The sequence below is a fragment of the Pan troglodytes genome, chromosome 11 (assembly GCF_028858775.2).
Source record: "Pan troglodytes isolate AG18354 chromosome 11, NHGRI_mPanTro3-v2.0_pri, whole genome shotgun sequence".
Lineage (NCBI taxonomy): Eukaryota > Metazoa > Chordata > Mammalia > Primates > Hominidae > Pan > Pan troglodytes.
The window spans coordinates 82,447,683-82,464,598 of record NC_072409.2 but is presented as its reverse complement, the minus strand read 5'-3'; the positions used below and the strand labels follow the sequence as shown (position 1 = coordinate 82,464,598).

General features: G+C 35.9%; 1 protein-coding gene across 3 annotated transcripts in view; it reads left to right on the top strand.

Moving 5' to 3' along the window:
* The window catches only part of ANKRD18B (ankyrin repeat domain 18B), a 51,881-nt gene that overhangs the window by 11,771 nt on the left and 23,194 nt on the right, over positions 1–16,916 (top strand). For 2 of the 3 annotated variants that reach the window (XR_010148717.1, XM_063787849.1), the window contains exons 6-12: positions 1,222–1,289; positions 3,798–3,851; positions 4,427–4,561; positions 5,496–5,576; positions 7,533–7,606; positions 12,338–13,255; positions 14,835–14,984. Coding sequence is in view for 2 of the 3 variants with exons in the window: in XM_063787849.1 (XP_063643919.1) it covers positions 1,222–1,289; positions 3,798–3,851; positions 4,427–4,561; positions 5,496–5,576; positions 7,533–7,606; positions 12,338–13,255; positions 14,835–14,984 (1,480 nt within the window). In the remaining variant the exon portion in view is untranslated. The remainder of the gene's footprint in view (positions 1–1,221; positions 1,290–3,797; positions 3,852–4,426; positions 4,562–5,495; positions 5,577–7,532; positions 7,607–12,337; positions 13,256–14,834; positions 14,985–16,916) is intronic. The other variant, XM_063787850.1, reaches the window with a different exon arrangement.

The following is a 16,916-nucleotide window of genomic DNA, read 5'->3' as shown; positions in this document are numbered from 1 at the left end:
ATCTATATATTATATAATTATTGTATATTATATGTAATTATATTATTTTTATATTTATATTATTTTATATTTTATTTATATTTTATATTTTTATATTTAATATTTATATTATTATTATAAATATTATATATAATTATTATAGATTATATAATCTATATATTATATAATTATATATTATATAATCTCTTATATTATAATGAAAATCATTATAAAAGTATTCATGTAAGGTGATCTGTGAAATGAGAACAGAGCTGAGTAGCACACGGGAAGTTACATGCAAATATGTTGTTAGTACATGACTTGGAAATGAGGAAACATCAACTTCCATCTCTTTCATGGAACTGAAAAACAATACAAGCAGGGCTTTGTCTTGTATGCCAGTTGGAGAGGACCAAAAAGATGCAGCCTCTAACACAGACCTGCTGGCTCTGAGTTTGAGGAGGTAGAGAAGGAATGGTAGTTGTCCCAGCCAGGTTTTGACACCTATTAGTTTTCTGCCCTTGGTGTGATTGATGAGCTCAGTAACAGGGGACAATTAGAGTATATGTTTTAATGAGATAATAATATATTTGTATATAAATTTAGTTACAAGTTATGAACTAGCTAAAATGCTCTGAACTACAAGCCACAATGAATAGAACTAATAACCAAAATTAGCACTTAATAACATTCTCTGAAAACTGTGACATTCAAATATTAGAAACTATGGAAAAACACTCATCAGGTTTTATTTGAGATTCCAAAATGGTTTCAGCAATGCAGTTCAAGAATAAATTTTTCCATTGCTTTACTATTTCTCTGAACATTTAAACATGTTTTCTCATTGCATCCTCCTAATGACCTAGTGAAGTCAAGTAGTAAAACCTTTATTTTTTAGAAGAAGCCATGGAGGCTAAGAGAAACAACTGGTCTGAAAACAAAATACCTATTGGTTACAGAGCGAGGACCTACTGTGAATGCAGGACAGTTTCCAGGCTGTTAAGCTAACTAGAATTAATTTACTGAGCTATGCTTTTCTCAGTTTATGAGTACTTCCTGTTTTTCTTGTTTAATTAGAAGCTTAATAAGTTTATAGAGCTTAAAATTTTAAAGTGTATTGGACATTAGATTTCTGATATTAGCTCTGACATTGTCTGAAATGCTTTAAGAATTTAATCTGTTTGGTAAATATTTTTCATATCACTATTAAAATACTAATTTTATTACATTTATTATGCATAGCATCCAACAACAAATTTTGGAACATAAAAATAAGATGCTTAAAAATCATCTTCGAAATGACAATCAAGGTAAGACTTCTGATAGTAAATTTCTCATTTCCCTTGGTGATCTTACTGATTTTAAAAAGCAAAATTACAGGCCAGGCATGGTGGCTCACACCTGTAATCCCAGCACTTTGGGAGGCCGAGGCAGGTGGATCACCTGAGGTCAGGATTTTGAGACCAGCCTGGCTAACATGGTGAAACCCCATGTCTACTAAAAATACAAAAATTAGCTGGGCATCATGGCGGGCGCCTGTAATCCCAGCTACTCGGGAGGCTGAGGCAGGAGAATCACTTAAACCCGGGAAGTGGAGGTTGCAGTGAGCTGAGATTGCACCACTGCACTCCAGCCTGGATGGAAGAGCAAGACTCTATCTCCAAAGAAAACAAAAAGAGTAAGATTACATATTTTTAATCATAAAAGAGCAGTTTAAAAAAATATGTTTATATATAAATTAATTTTTTAAATTTAATTTCTTTAGTTTAGAATTCAGAGTTATTTAAGAAGTTGTAGCTAATTCTCAATCTCAGACCGTATTGTCTGAAAAAATTCATTTACCTACTTATGATCCCTGAAATTCTACATATTTTTGTATTAATATAAATAAGAAATTAGTTTAAGTTAATATGTTGCAATTTCCTCTGTAATTACATTGTTACAAATTGGACTTGTTATGCAAATGGATCCTCTATTTAATTTTTATAGTCAATGGTTTACATTTAGTAAATAAATATTAATTCCAGTTGATTCTTGAATATTGCGGGGGTTAGGGACTCTGATCCCTGTGGAGTTGAAAATCTGAGTATAACTTTGACTCCTTCCAAACGTAACTACTAATAACCTACCATTGACTGGAAACTTTACTGATAACATGAACAGTCAGTGAACACGTATTTGTATGTGTTGCATTATTATATACTATGCTTTTAGAATAAAGTACGCTAGAGAAATGAAGCTGTTATAAAGAAAATCATAGAAAAGAAAAAAATATACTTAGTATTCATAAACATAAGCGAATCCTCCCAAAAGTCTTCATCTTTATCATCTTCAGGTTGATTAGGCTGAGGAGGAAGAAAATGGTTGGTTTTGCTGTCTCTGGGTTGCAGAAGCAGAAGAAAAATCTGCATATAAGTGGACCCCTGCAGTTCAAACTCTTGTTGTTCAAGGGTCAACTGCGTTACACAGGAATTTGTGTCACTAAGAAAGTAACTGTCTTTAGAACTAGGAATTCAACAATCCCTTTCTGACACCATAAACAAATGGCAATAAGAACCATAAAACTGAGCTAATGTGCACCCATACAAATAGGAGATTATTTTTGAAGATAGCTACTGAATGCAGAAGACAGAAAAGTAATTCCTTTCCAAGAAGCAGAAGTTATGTTACATATTCTTATACAAACAAGGTCTATTTTTAATTTATTCACCATAAGGTGGAACCTCATGAGATATATTCAGTTCTTAGAACAAGCTGTGTTTTTTTATGTGCTGGATAATTATCATAATAATAGTAATTTTATTGGAACAAGATAATCTGTTACCAGGCTGGGCCTGGTGGCTCATGTGTAATCCCAGCACATGGCAGGCCAAGGAAGGCAGATCACTTGAGGTCAGGAGTTTGAGACCAGCCTGACCAACATGGTGAAACCCTATCTCTACTAAAAGTACAAAAATTAGCCAGGCATGGGGGTGGGCACCTGTATTCCCAACTACTCGGGAGGCTGAGGCAGGAGAATTGCTTGAACCCAGGAGGTGGAGATTGCAGTGAACCGGAATGCACCACTGCACTCCAGCTGGGTGACAGAGCAAGATTCCATCTCAAAAAAAAAAATACTCTGTTACCATTAGGCAAGAGATAATCATAATAAATATTCCAATAGCCAAACTCTAGGCTCCAAAAATTATAATAAAATTATAAAAATGGTTCACAATAACAAAAATGTAACACCTAATGCATTGTACAATCTGAACTGTATAAAGACACCGTTAATTTAGTACATAATTATCAAACCACTTCTATAAGTTAGGTTTGGCAAATTGCAGGAGACAAAGATGGAATTGACATAGTTTTTGTCTTTAGGGTGCTCATAATAGAATATAGATAACTGTTTAATTTTTGTGTTTTTTCAACAGAGTTTTTAAGAAAAATATTTTAATTCATTCAAATACTTGTCCACTTAAATAATAACTATCATGTATCTGTTACAGACTAAGCATTTTTCCAATGTTACAAAATACATTTAAAAATACAGTTGGGAGATTGTTATTACCACTGTTATTTATTTTATTTACTACCTGAAATAGTGCTTACTGTGTGTCCAATGTCATCTGGGAGCTTATAGTTATTATTTATTACATATGTATCACATTCAGTATGTGCCAGGCACGTTTACGTTTGTGGCGATGAATGCAGTCTTCTAAAATGTGGGTAGGATTTAGGGTAAGCGTGCAGAGTGAGTGGAACTTTGCCAGGTAAGGAGGCAGAGGGATGATGCTTGGCAGAAAGAGTATCTAACAAGCTTGCATGTTTGACAGAAGCAGCAGCCATGAAGAATGAAAGTTTTAAAACACAAGGAGCAAGTTCAAAAGGTAGGACACCTGAGTGAACTTTGTAGAGTTTATGAGCAGTTCAAATTTACTAGTGCAAAAAAAAATATATGGAGTGCTTGGTAATGAGGTGAAAATAGCTTATAGTTATTATTTATTATACTTAGTACGTGTCAGTGAAGGCAAGCTTAGGAAAGACTTTGTTGTTGTTTTACCTGTGTCTAGAAACAAGTTCAATAAAAGACTTTTAATAGTATAGAAATGAGTAGATCTTATCCTGTAGGCCAGGGGAAACTTCTGAGGTAGAATGCTTTTGGCTGCAAATACTGGAAGACCTAACAGTGGCCAAAACCGTAAGAACCAGACTTGTTTTGGTTGTCCAGTGATATTATTGGATTCCACTTGTTCCTCTTTCAGTTATGCTGTTGGCAGTGTCTTGTTCATGTCTCCCTTCATGGTTGGCTACTTAGCAACAGCTCCAAACACCATGTTCTCACAAGACAGTATCTAAAGGCTGGAAGGGCTGCTTTTCTTCACATGTGTCTTTTAAATTGGGAGAAAATTCAGAAGCATGCAGGGGACTTTTTGTAAATTTTTTTTTTCCTTCGGGGATGTAGTCTCGCTCTATCACCAGTCTGGAGTCCAGTGGCATGATCTCAGATTACTGCAGCCTTCACCTCCCAGGTTCAAGCAATTCTCCTGCCTCAGCCTCCCGAGGAGCTGGGACAACAGGCACATGCGACCATGCCCAGGTAATTTTTGTATTTTTAGTAGAGACAGGGTTTCACCATGTTGGCCAGAATGGTCTCAGTCTCTTGACCTCGTGATCCGCCTGCCTCGGCCTCCCAAAGTGCTGGGATTACAGAGATGAGCCACTGTGCTCAGCCCTTTCTGTAATATTTTATTAGCTGTGTCACACCACATGGTCATTCCTAAACCAGGCACTGGGAAAGCAAATGTAGTTATATGATTAGCTTAGAATAATCACTTATGTTTTGAAGCTGAGGAGGGGTATTGGGATAATAAATATCCACATAGATTTGTGATTCTCCAGCAAGAAACAACAAGGAACTGCTCTTGGGTAGGGAGCCAGCAGTGTTTGCTCTAGAAATTCATTGGAAAATTGTAAGCAGGGGAGGCATTAGATTCAATTTGAGATTTAGGGCATTCTGTTCAGGGTATAAAGCTGGGATTGGCAAGCTTTCTCTGTAAAGGGCCAAATAGGAAATATTTTAGGCCATGTGGTCTCTCTCTCTCTTTTTCAAGAACGATTTAAGCAGCTGAAGGCCATGTGGTCTCTGTCGTAGCTACTCAACCCTGCCATTGTAGTGTGAAAGCCGTCATAGGTAGCATGTCAGTGAATAGGCATGACTGTACTCTCATAAAACTTCATTGAGAAAAAACATATGGTAGGCAGGATTTGGCCTGTAGTCTGCAGTGTGCTGACCCATTATGTAGAGGATAGATGGAGGATAGATGTCACCTGGGAGCATATAGTTATTATTTACTATGTATTTAGTATGTTCATTAGATGCCATTCACTTTTAAATTTGTGGTGATGAGTGCAAGCTTCTAATGGGTAGGATTTAGGGTAAGCATGCAGAGTAAGTGAAACTTTGCCAGGTAAGGAGGCAGAGGGATGATGTTTTCCAGAAGGAATATCTAACAAGTTTGCGTGTTTGACAGAAACAGCAGCTATGAAGCCTGAAAATTTGAAAAAAAGAAAAAAAAGAAAAAAATTGAAAAAAAGAAAAGAAGGTGCAAAAGGTAAGACACTTGAGTATCTCTACTCTTAACCATGTAAAGAGACTGGGAGACAAGGGAAGCTTCAGCCGTAGTTAATGGTATAGTTTCCTTGTCACAAATCCATGGAGTACATCAGTCCATTACAAGGTTTTCACCCATCCATGATAAAATAAAATGATAGAGCTCCAGTTTATTCATTTGAAAATATTGGTGTTGCTGGGGATGGTGGCTTCTGCCTGTAATGAGTCAGTGTTGGAGGCTGAGATAGAAGCATCCCTTGAGGCTTGGAGGTCCAGCAGCCTGGGCAACATCGCCAGACCCCGTGACTATTTTGCAAAAACTGTAACTCAGTGTGGTGTTCTGCACCTGTAATTCCAGCTACCTGGGAGGCTGAAGCAGGAGAATTACTTCAGCCTAGAACTTTGAGCCTGCAGTTAACTATGATAGCAACATTATACTGTAGCCTGGGTGGCAGAGTGAGACCCCATCTCTCAGAAAATTCAAGTCAAATAAGATAAGATACAATAAAATAAAATGTTGGTCTTTTTCTTGGAATTATGCTTTTCTAATTTGTTTTGCTTTTTAAAAAAATTTAAGAAATGACAATAATAGTTGGTTTATATAAGGCTTTCAGAAACTGGCTTCTGCCCAAATCTCCATCTGCAGCCCTTTCTCTGTCTGCCCCTTTTTCTGGCATTACTGAGCTGCTGGTGATGCCCCTGTCACCATCCTTCTCATGTAGACAAAAACACACGCTCTGGGAGGCTTCTCTCCCTCTCTTGCCGCTGCCTGGCATGTGCTATCTTTCCTGCCCTCTGCCTCTTTTAATCTGGTGAATCTCACTGTCTAAGTCTCAGCTCAGGCATGATCTCTAGAAAAGCCATCCCTGACAGCTTTTATTCTCATTCTTTAAACCCCTGTGCCTACCACTTAGCAGGAACTCAATAAATATTTAGTAAACTAAAGACTGTCTACACAGAGATGATTGCTACAGCCTAGCAACAAAGGGGATAGACATGCAAAGACCTGATGTGCAGCTCAGATGGTGAAGTGACACTAGAAAAATTCAAAAAGTACTAAGGGAGCCCCAAGAAAGGAGACACCTGTGTATGTGGAGGAAGATAGCCAGATTCAGGGAGGACTTCACATAGAATTTTGAGCCTTTTTTCCTTTTTTTTTTTTTTTTTCTGTTTTTGGAAACAAGTTTTTACTCTGTCACCCAGGGTGGAGTGCAATGGCATGATCGAGACTCACTGCAAACTGAAACTCCTGGGCTTAAGGGATCCTCTTGCCTCAACCTCTTGAGTAGCTGGGACTGTAGGCACAGACCACTATGCCTGGCAAATTTTCTATAGAGTCAGGGTTTCACTATGGTCTCTGGGCTGGTCTTAAACTCCTGGCTTCAAGCAGTTATCCCACCTGGGCCTTCCAAAGTGCTGGGATTACAGGTGTGAGCTACGTGCCCAGCCTACATTCTGAGTCTTAAAACACAAAAATAAATTCGTCAGAATTGTAGAGGAAAATATTTCAGATGTAAAAAACAGGGTGTACACTATAAAGGTATAACAGTAACAAAAATTTTGCAAATTATTAGTAAATAATGTGCTTAGCATGTTGTTAAAAAGATACTATTATGAAGCAGAGAATAGTAAAGTGTTACTTTATATGTTTTTACTGTATTTTTAAATTTTGGTTTGTTTCCAGCAGTTTTTTTTTTATATTGGGAGGAATAATTTTTGGGTGACCCTGAGACTTTTGCATGGCTTGAACCTGCTGATATCTAGCGTCTCCCCAAGTGGTTTGTTAAAGTTTTAGATAATTAGAAATGTTTCTTAAAAATGTAAATATTCCAGTAAACATTAAGCTTCATTTAAATTCTCAATTTATAAAAGAAAAGTGTGTGTTGTTTTGTATCAATTTTCATAAAGATTATAGTTTTTAAGTCATTCATTTTAACTAAACATATGGATTTGTCAGCAGAACACAACTTAAAAGTGGCTTCAGAGGAAAAGCAAGAAAGGCTTGAAAGAAGTGAAAATAAACAGCCACAGGTATATAACAATTTAAATTTCTGGTTTAATATTGGTTTATTTGTTTGTTTTTCTTTAATAACATAGCATAGTCCAAATGAAGTGACCTTTTAGACTATCCTTTTAGAATCCAACAGAGCATAATTTCATGTGGAATTTTAAAATATTTTAGCCTGTTATAAAATTTAAAATATTCTTATAGTCTATAGTAACTCATAGCTATCTGTACCCTTGGAATTGAGGCCAGGAATTTCCAGAACTCTCTTTGCTCTTTTATTTTTATAATCTTCTTCTTGATAAAGAAGGTAACATCAAAAATTGAGTTGTATTACTAAGCAAGAGAAATGATGAGCAATTGAACGGTGATGGCCACTGAGTTCACCTCATGTGAAAGGAGTCATCATTCCCGGTGGTTCAAACTGCAATTTTATGTTGCCAGTCACCAGTGCTGAGGTTAAAGACTTCTTCTGTTTTTTGGTTTCTGGTTGCCTTCAGTGTCTATGTTCAGGGAGAAGATGGGGTCATAAAAGCAATCCAACTGCCTATTGAGAGAATTATGCTTTCCAGAATGGGACTTTGGTGTCAGGGTGCAAACAATAACTTTCTTGTTTTAACATAAGTAGAAAATGCTATTAAAATTTGTAAAGCACTGTCACTAGTGGAGCTTAGAATATATTAGACCTGGATATAAGCAGATAACCTATCTAGATAACACTATCATATTACAGTATAACATTTGAAGTAGAATCAAAATTTTCTTCTTTCTGATTGGTATTCATTTTGGCTTCTAATAATTTAGCATTTGCCTACTCTTTAATTAATCCTAGAAATATGAATTCACTGTAGGGGTTCACTATTTAGGGTATGCTGAGGTAAAAATATTTTCAAGAGAGAAAGCCTTTAGATACTACATATCATCTGTGAACCTATTTCTGTCAGATTTAATTGATAATGAATTAAGTTTACTCCAAACAAACAGTGAGAGTTAAGCTTCCTGGTTCACGTTTTTCCCCTATATTAAGCTAAGGGAAATTATTTTTACTTCTTAGTTATAATCCAGTAATTTAGGAGTAGTAAAACATAGATTAAGTTTCAAAGTTCAGTTTTAATTATTTTCTATTTTTTCTTTGTTCATACTTAATTTAGAATAAAGTTAATTTTAAAACATGCACCCTGTCAGAAAAGACATCTGAGAAACAATTTAGAATAAAGTTAATTTTAAAACATGCACCCTGTCAGAAAAGACATCTGAGAAACAAAAGAAGCAAATTAATTTTCCACTTTCGCACCTGCAAAAAAATGTCTCAAGAACCAGAACTGAGTAAGAATTGTAATAAAGAGGATATATCTGTATATTCAGGACTTCCTTTAAAATTCATTACAATTCTGGGCGTGGTGGCTCACACCTGTAATCCCAGCACTTTGGGAGGCTGAGGCAGGCAGATCATGTGAGGTCAGGAGTTCAAGACCAGCCTGACCAACATGGAGAAACCCCATCTCTACTAAAAATACAAAATTAGCTGGGTGTGGTGGTGCATGCCTGTAATCCCAGCTACTCGGGAGGCTGAGGCAGGAGAATTGCTTAAACATGGGAGGCAGAGGTTGTGTTGAGCCAAGATCATGCCAATGCACTCCAGCCTGGGCAACAAGAGTGAAAGTCCATCTCAAAAAAAAAAATTCATTACAAAAAAGTTCAACTGAAGATTGGTGAAAGTTTTGAAAAATCCAGAATTACTGTTTGTCCTGAGGAAGAGCTCTTACATTGTAACTCTAAAGACGGACAAACTTAAAGGGAGTGCCCTGTAATCTGATGAATCCTATCCCTGATGGTGAGGAAGCAGATGCACCTGGAGTGTCTAACTCTGTGCTATTCCAGGCATTGGCTGAACAGAAGGAGCCCATCTCACTCAGGTCTTCTCATTGCATTTATACTCTGGGTCCCTCCAACACACTTGCCAGTCATCTTCTAAGCTTTATTCAAATGAAAATAGATCAGACTGTAAAAATTATAACAAACCAGACATGCAGCCTGTTTCTCACAGAGATGAAGAAGAAAGAGAATTGTTGTAATGATACAGAAATTGAAAAATTAAGGAACCCAGTAGTTATGGCTGAAATGAAAAAAGACCAAGAGTTTGATATGCAAATACGAGAAAATATAACCCAAAATACCACAGATTGGAAATTAGTCATTAGACATTGGCCTCAGTCTGTAGATCCAAAAAGTCTTTTTGATTTGTGGTTTGCTCACTCCAAAGAATGGAAGCATGTGATACGAATAGAAAGCTACAGTATTTCTGCTATTGCAGACACTTACAAAGCCGAAAACCAATACATCGCTTGTTCCACAAGCCATATGGAACTTAGAAGCTCTTCTAAAGCTTAGAAGGTGTTTGGCAAGTGTGTTTCAGGGACCCACATATGACAGTCCCACTGCTAATATCTATAAAAGCATGAAACCTGAATTAGCAAAGGTGAGTTATTCTCCACCACATAGTGACAGAACATCAAAAGCATATCTAGAGGAAGACTTACAGCAAGATATGCAAAGGCTTAAGAATGAGACAGGCTTGTTACAAGTAGAGTTCCTGACTTTGAAGAAAAAAAGTTCAACTATAAAAGAGGTTCCCTTGCTGCTTCTCTTATTATAAGTTATCTGATCCATTCTGGTTTTCTACTCAAGAAAATCTCACGTGTGTAGTTACAGTGGGGTTATCTAAATGTGTAATTATGTGTCAAAGTAGATTAGTGCTGCTGTCTAAATGACGGTTCTGGAAAACATTCTCATAATCTTTGTTCATTCATCAACCTAAGTCTCACTGTGAGTTTTCCAAGTGGCATATGGGCTGGGAAAATTATTTAGCCATATACCATGTGACCTTCTGAACCAGATAAGCATAAGGGAAATTGCTAAAGAAATAATGTCTAGATTCTTTTTTCTATATTCATTTAAAGATGAATTGCATTTATTTAAATGATAAAATGGTAATACAGTGGGAGGAAAGCAATGACTGAGAAGAGACATGAAAATGTATCTGACCTTGAGAGTTGCAACAAATATTCCCAGCCAAACCAGTCTGTTTAATGTGCTTTCATGCATGCAAGTTTATCTGTTTGACTCAAACTGTTTAAACTTATAATTCCATCATGGCCACTTAAATGTTTTTGGAAACAAATACACATACTTTCACATACTTAAGAAAATCACCACTCTCCAATGTTTCTGTTGAATCAGACTTTTACATGATGTTGTTTAATAAAATATGGTAGGTTTTGACATGTATGATTTTATCATATAAGTAGCGTAACTCCTCAGCCAAAAATTTAGCATTTGACTCTATAGTAGAAGGCTGAGTCCTGTACATTATATTCTAAAGATAGACAAAAATCTAGAGATTTTCTTCTTTCAAAGTAAAAGCAGATGAGGCCTCCCACCACCCTCTGAGCCATTAAATTGTTTTGCCAAAGTCACACTTTTAATTTATTTGGTGAATTTGATGTATTTATCTGGTAATTGATGTAATTCAGCAATATGTAATTGTATCTTCCCTTTTGGTGCCACGAAATGCTAGGCAATGCCACCTTAGGAGCTTTGGGTGAGTTACTTAATATTTCTTGGTTTTACTTCCATTATCAAGTAGATAATGGGGCTAGAGTGGACAGCTATACTGTGTATCTTCCAGCTATAAACTTCTGTGGTGATTGAATGTAAATTTGAGGAACATCTCATTTTCCAGGATTCCACACTAGAAACTCAGCAGTTTCACTCGGCTCCTTGTGTTGTGGCAAACTTTGGTTCCTCTATTTCAGTGAGCACCTTCACTTTTTTGATATCCCAGGAACCAAATGAAAAAATAAGGAGAAAAGGCAGTGGGGAAAAGAATATCTTAGTGCAGAAAAGGGAAAGCTTCTTTTCTGTTTCTGAAGCCCCACAAGGTCACATCCTCTCAATCTGGCTATTTCATGGAGAATCCAGGTGACAAAGGCAGAAGACACATTTCATGCCTGTGTCTTTTTGTTTCTCTGTTTTTGTGTTGATATATTTACACCACAGAGGTAACTGTGATCTGATGGAGAACTGGAAGTAGAGTCAGAAGCCATGAGGAAAATCCTGCAGCTTGCTTATATTTTTAACCTGTCTTTTTTAAGGATTGTGATAACTAAATAAGTTCATCAATGTATGTATGTAGAAGTGCTTAGTACAATGTCTAGATTTATGATTTAGTAAATGTAATTCTTACAACTGACTAAAAAATGTTGAGTCAAATCACAATAGAATATGATCAGGGAAACAGAACTTTTAAAACTTTGAGAGATTTTATCTGTCCAAATAGATGTGGAGGTAAAGCTCTTACTATAGGGTGGTGTCTGGGTTAGATATCAGAGTATAAATGCAATTTCCTTTTTCCAAGATTTTAATTTAGTCAAATTTTTTAACAACTTTATGCTTTGAGTTTGTTGTAACTCAGAGAAAGGCTTTTCCAATTCTGATATTCTTAAAAATTCTCTAGAGTGTGTGTGTGTGTGTGTGTGTGTGTTTTATGGATTCATTGACTTCAAATACATTTTTGAACTTTTTGAAGTGTATGTTCTCTAAGGTTCAAGGTTTTGCTTCAACTTTTTCTCCAGTTGGATATCCACTTACAGCAACTTTTAATTGCATGAATGTATAGGTTGCTCTTTCACTTCAGAAATAACCATCATAGATTATTTTATTGAGTGCTAACTAAAAATTTGTTTTGTTTTATTTAGGATTCTCAAAGTTATGGAAAAAAGAAGGATGCGATGTATGGAAATTTTATGTTGAAGAGAGACATTGCCATGCTCAAACAGGAATTATATGCAATAAAAAATGACAGTCTCAGAAAGGAAAAGAAATATATTCAGGAAATTAAAAGTATTACAGAAATAAATGCTAACTTTGAAAAGAGTGTAAGACTCAATGAAGAAATGATAACAAAAAAAGTGGCCCAGTATTCACAACAGCTTAATGATCTGAAAGCTGAGAATGCAAGGCTGAATTCAAAATTGGAGAAGGAAAAACACAACAAAGAAAGACTAGAAGCTGAAGTTGAATCCCTCCATTCTAACCTGGCCACTGCTATAAATGAGTACAATGAAATTTTGGAAAGAAAAGACCTAGAACTAGTTTTATGGAGAGCAGATGATGTTTCTAGACATGAAACAATGGGTTCTAATATTTCTCAACTAACAGATAAGAATGAGTTGCTTACTGAACAGGTCCGTAAAGCTCGGGTGAAGTTCAATACCTTAAAAGGTAAGCTCCGTGAGACAAGAGATGCTCTCAGGGAAAAGACATTGGCTTTAGAAAGTGTACAGCTGGACCTAAGGCAAGCACAGCATCGAATAAAGGAAATGAAGCAGATGCATCCAAATGGGGAAGCTAAAGAAAGTCAATCCATTGGAAAGCAGAACTCTTCAGAGGAGAGAATACGTCAACGAGAACTTGAAAATCTCTTGCTTGAACGACAACTAGAGGATGCTCGTAAGGAAGGCGATAATAAAGAGATAGTCATTAATATCCACAGAGACTGTCTTGAGAATGGAAAGGAAGATCTTCTAGAAGAAAGAAATAAGGAATTAATGAATGAATATAATTATTTAAAAGAAAAACTGCTTCAGTATGAAAAAGAAAAAGCAGAAAGAGAAGTAAGTATGAAGAAAACTATAACCTTCTGGAAAGAAAATTTAAACATTTCATTGTGGCTATATGTTGAACCTAGTTCAATATAAAAATAAATAGATGAAAATGTGTTTACCATTCTGTATAATTCCATTTACATGAATCATCCAGGAAATACATGTATAGGGACAGAAAGATGATTAATGTTTGTGTAGGCCTGGGGCTGGAAGCGGGTCGTGACTGCTAATGGGCATTAGGGATTGTCCTGGAGTGATGAAAATGTTCTAAAGTTGGATTGTAGAGATGGTTGCACGACACAGTAAATTTACTAAAAATCTTTGAACTGTTTGTTAAAACAGATAAATTCTATAAATCATATTTCAACAAATCTGTTTGAATAAAAATCATATTTCAACGAAGCTGTTTTAGTAAACCAAATAAGTGTTTACTGTATCAGCTTGGAAACATGCTTTGTTTCCAGGAGATAAAAGGTAGAGCTGAGAGATGCTTTCCTTTGAGTAAAGACATTATGTCACCTATGAAATGTTAGTAGATGCAGAGCAATGCTGATAAGGTGTGTAGTCTTAGACTACTGAAATAAGAAATGTAACGTCTTCGTGTTGCCGCATTTTAAGAGCATAATGAAGCAGGTAAGTGGAAATGCTTGTACCTGAAATGCGTATTTTGAAATTCAGATTCAATTAAGTGAGCCGCTTTGACACTTAATTCTAGATTTTCCAGATGAACTGAAGTGTGTTGCTGTGTCTTCTGATGCTTTTCCTTCAGTAGCTCTCTCTTATATGTATTTTAGTTGGTATAACTTTGTTCTGATTCATACCAATGTGACTTAAGTCTGAAAATATGTCAGTCTCACATTATGTATTTTTCTGACCACTTAGTATTTTAAAGACTTCTACTTGTTATAAAATCACAATTTGGAATAAATGTGGTAAATTTTAGCAAAAAAATATTTGATGTAATGTTTCCACTGGCGTATTTATAATTTACTATGAATATTTTTATGAGTAATTAGCTCATAATTTACATTTTAAGTCTCAATGACTATCATTTGGATATAATTCTTTCCAGTACAAAGATACTTTTAGATGTCTGTGATTTATGAGTTTGACATTGAATCCCCATTTTCAGACTAATGAGGGGTGGCAGAGTTCACGGAGAGTGGGATTGAAGTTTGTACGGGACAGAGTTGTAGGAGCTGAGGTCAGGGAGGGAGGTAGAGGCCATGTTACCTAGGGCCTTGAAGGCCATTGGAATTTTACTTTTATTCTGAGGTAGGAATCCATTGGAAGGATTTCAAAAGGCGACTGAATATGTGAGGAACTCAGGTTGAGTCGAGGGTCTAAGGTGAATGAATAGTGGGCTGGATCAATCTGTCATGTAAGAGAATACCAATTTGGCAGGAATATAACACCTTCTATGTCTCTCACTGAATTCAGTAATAAAGAAGAAAGTGTACATATGAGGAAAAGAAAGTGAATCTGTGTGTGTGGTAACAATTTTCAAAGTATGTATGCTAGACTTAAATATTAACATAATTTAATAATAAGACACTTTATAAAATTGGTAACAAAAATATTTTGTCAGGTGATTGTGAGAGAATTTCAAGAAGAACTGGTCGATCACCTTCAAAAATTTTCAATGTCAGAGTCTCCACTGGAAGGTACATCACATTGTCATATTAATTTGGATGAGACATGGACTTCAAAGAAGAAATTATTTCAAGTAGAAATTCAAGTATGTATGGAATTTAACATGTAGACAATCTGTAGCTGGTTGAATAATATAAAGTGTCTTAGGATACTAATTTCAGTGGACAGCTTGATTTTGTATTTTCATTATAATTGATCATTACCATTTTATTATCTTTATAACGTACTTACTTCTTCAACTCTGGCTCTTGTTCTGCCATTTTGAAATAATAGTTGCATATGTTTTCTCTTATAATATCTACACTTGGGAAAGTTGAGAATAATACATCATTCCTCATAGAAAATTGACTTTTTTCCTGTTAAACAGTATTTTTAGATAATTTCCTTAATTCCTTGGTGAGGCAAGCCAGATTAAGTCAGAAGAGAATGTTTAATGGAATATTCCAGCAAGTTGTCTTATTTCTTCACTTTTGTGAATGGACACAGCAGCTGTGTGTATTCATTTCATGGATTCTAGGTTAACTTGTACAGAAAGGCCATCATACTGTTCTTTGAAATGCACATGTTTTAGGTTAATTTACAAACTACTTGAAAAGTTAGGCATTGCCTTCATCTTCCTTTCATTTAAAATATACTGTAATGGCGTAGAAATACTCAGATCTAATAGAGTATGTACATCCAAAATAGAGAGATCAGAAAATTATCTGGATCCTACCATGGGATTTTAAAAACAGTTTCACTGAGAGATAATTCACATGTCAGACAGTTCAACCATTTAAAATGTACAACTCAGTGTCTGTTAGTATATTCACAGTGTTGTGTGGTCATCAGCATAATCAATGCTAGAACATTTTCACCACTCTGAAAAGCAACCCTACATCTCTTAGCCATGACTGCAACCCCACTCCATGTCTCTCCACCTACCCCAGTTGTAGGCAACCACCATCCACTTTTGTCTCCACAGATTTGCATGGTCTGCATATTTAAATACATAGAGTCATACAATATGAAGTCCTTTCTGACTGGCTCTTTCACTTAGCAGAATGTTTTCAGAATTTTATCCATGTTGTAGCACATATCAGTAGTTTATTCCTTCTTATTGTCAAATAATAGTCTATTTCATGGCTACACCAGTTTTCCATTCATTCATCAGCTGATGGACCTTTAGGTTGTTTCCACTTTTTGGCTATTATGAAAACAGCTGTTGCAAACATTCATTTACAGGTTATTGTATGGACATATGTTTTTATTTCCCTGCCGTTGGACTCTATCCTCAGAGTTAATTGGGCAGATGTCAGCACCAGTTTTACCCATGCTGTCCTTCCTGCCTTCTCAGTTCCTGCTCATCTAGCCTCATTCATTCAGACCTGGCAGGCAATGTCCTCTTCTTGAAGCCTTCTCTGACTGTTCTCTCACTGACCTTACATCTCAGCACTTGTTGCTCAGTCTGCAGAACAACTTAGCCCTTAATTTGACGTGGCTTTTAATTTTTAATGGAAGATAATTTTGTCTTAACATAAATTCGCTTAAAGGGAAAATAATATATGACATGAATGTCACCTATCCTTGTATAAATTGAAAATATTTTAGCTTGGCAGCTTTCAGCATAGAACAAAATATACCATACCAATTATTTCTTCTTTGAGACATTAACACAGTAAATCTTTTATTCTAAGTGTATTTTTAGCAATTAAATATGAAATTAAAACCAATTAGTCTAATAGAGGAGAATTGTTCAATCAAGTGCTCATGTTTTTCTCAGTATGAAAAAAGAATCTAAATTTGCCTTCCTTCACTATGTAGCCAAAACTGTATTTCTGGATGGTTGCCAGTTTGTCAGCTGAATAGTTCTGGCTGCAGCTTGTCTGATGAAGGACAGCACAGCTCCTTAATCCTAGCGCTCAGCAGAGTACTCGTGAAGGCAGTGCCACAGCAACAGCTGCTGGGAGGGAATTGATTCAGAAGACTTGATTTAGCAATAGAGTCCAGGGTTTTCAGCTCCGTGGCTCAGCCTGTC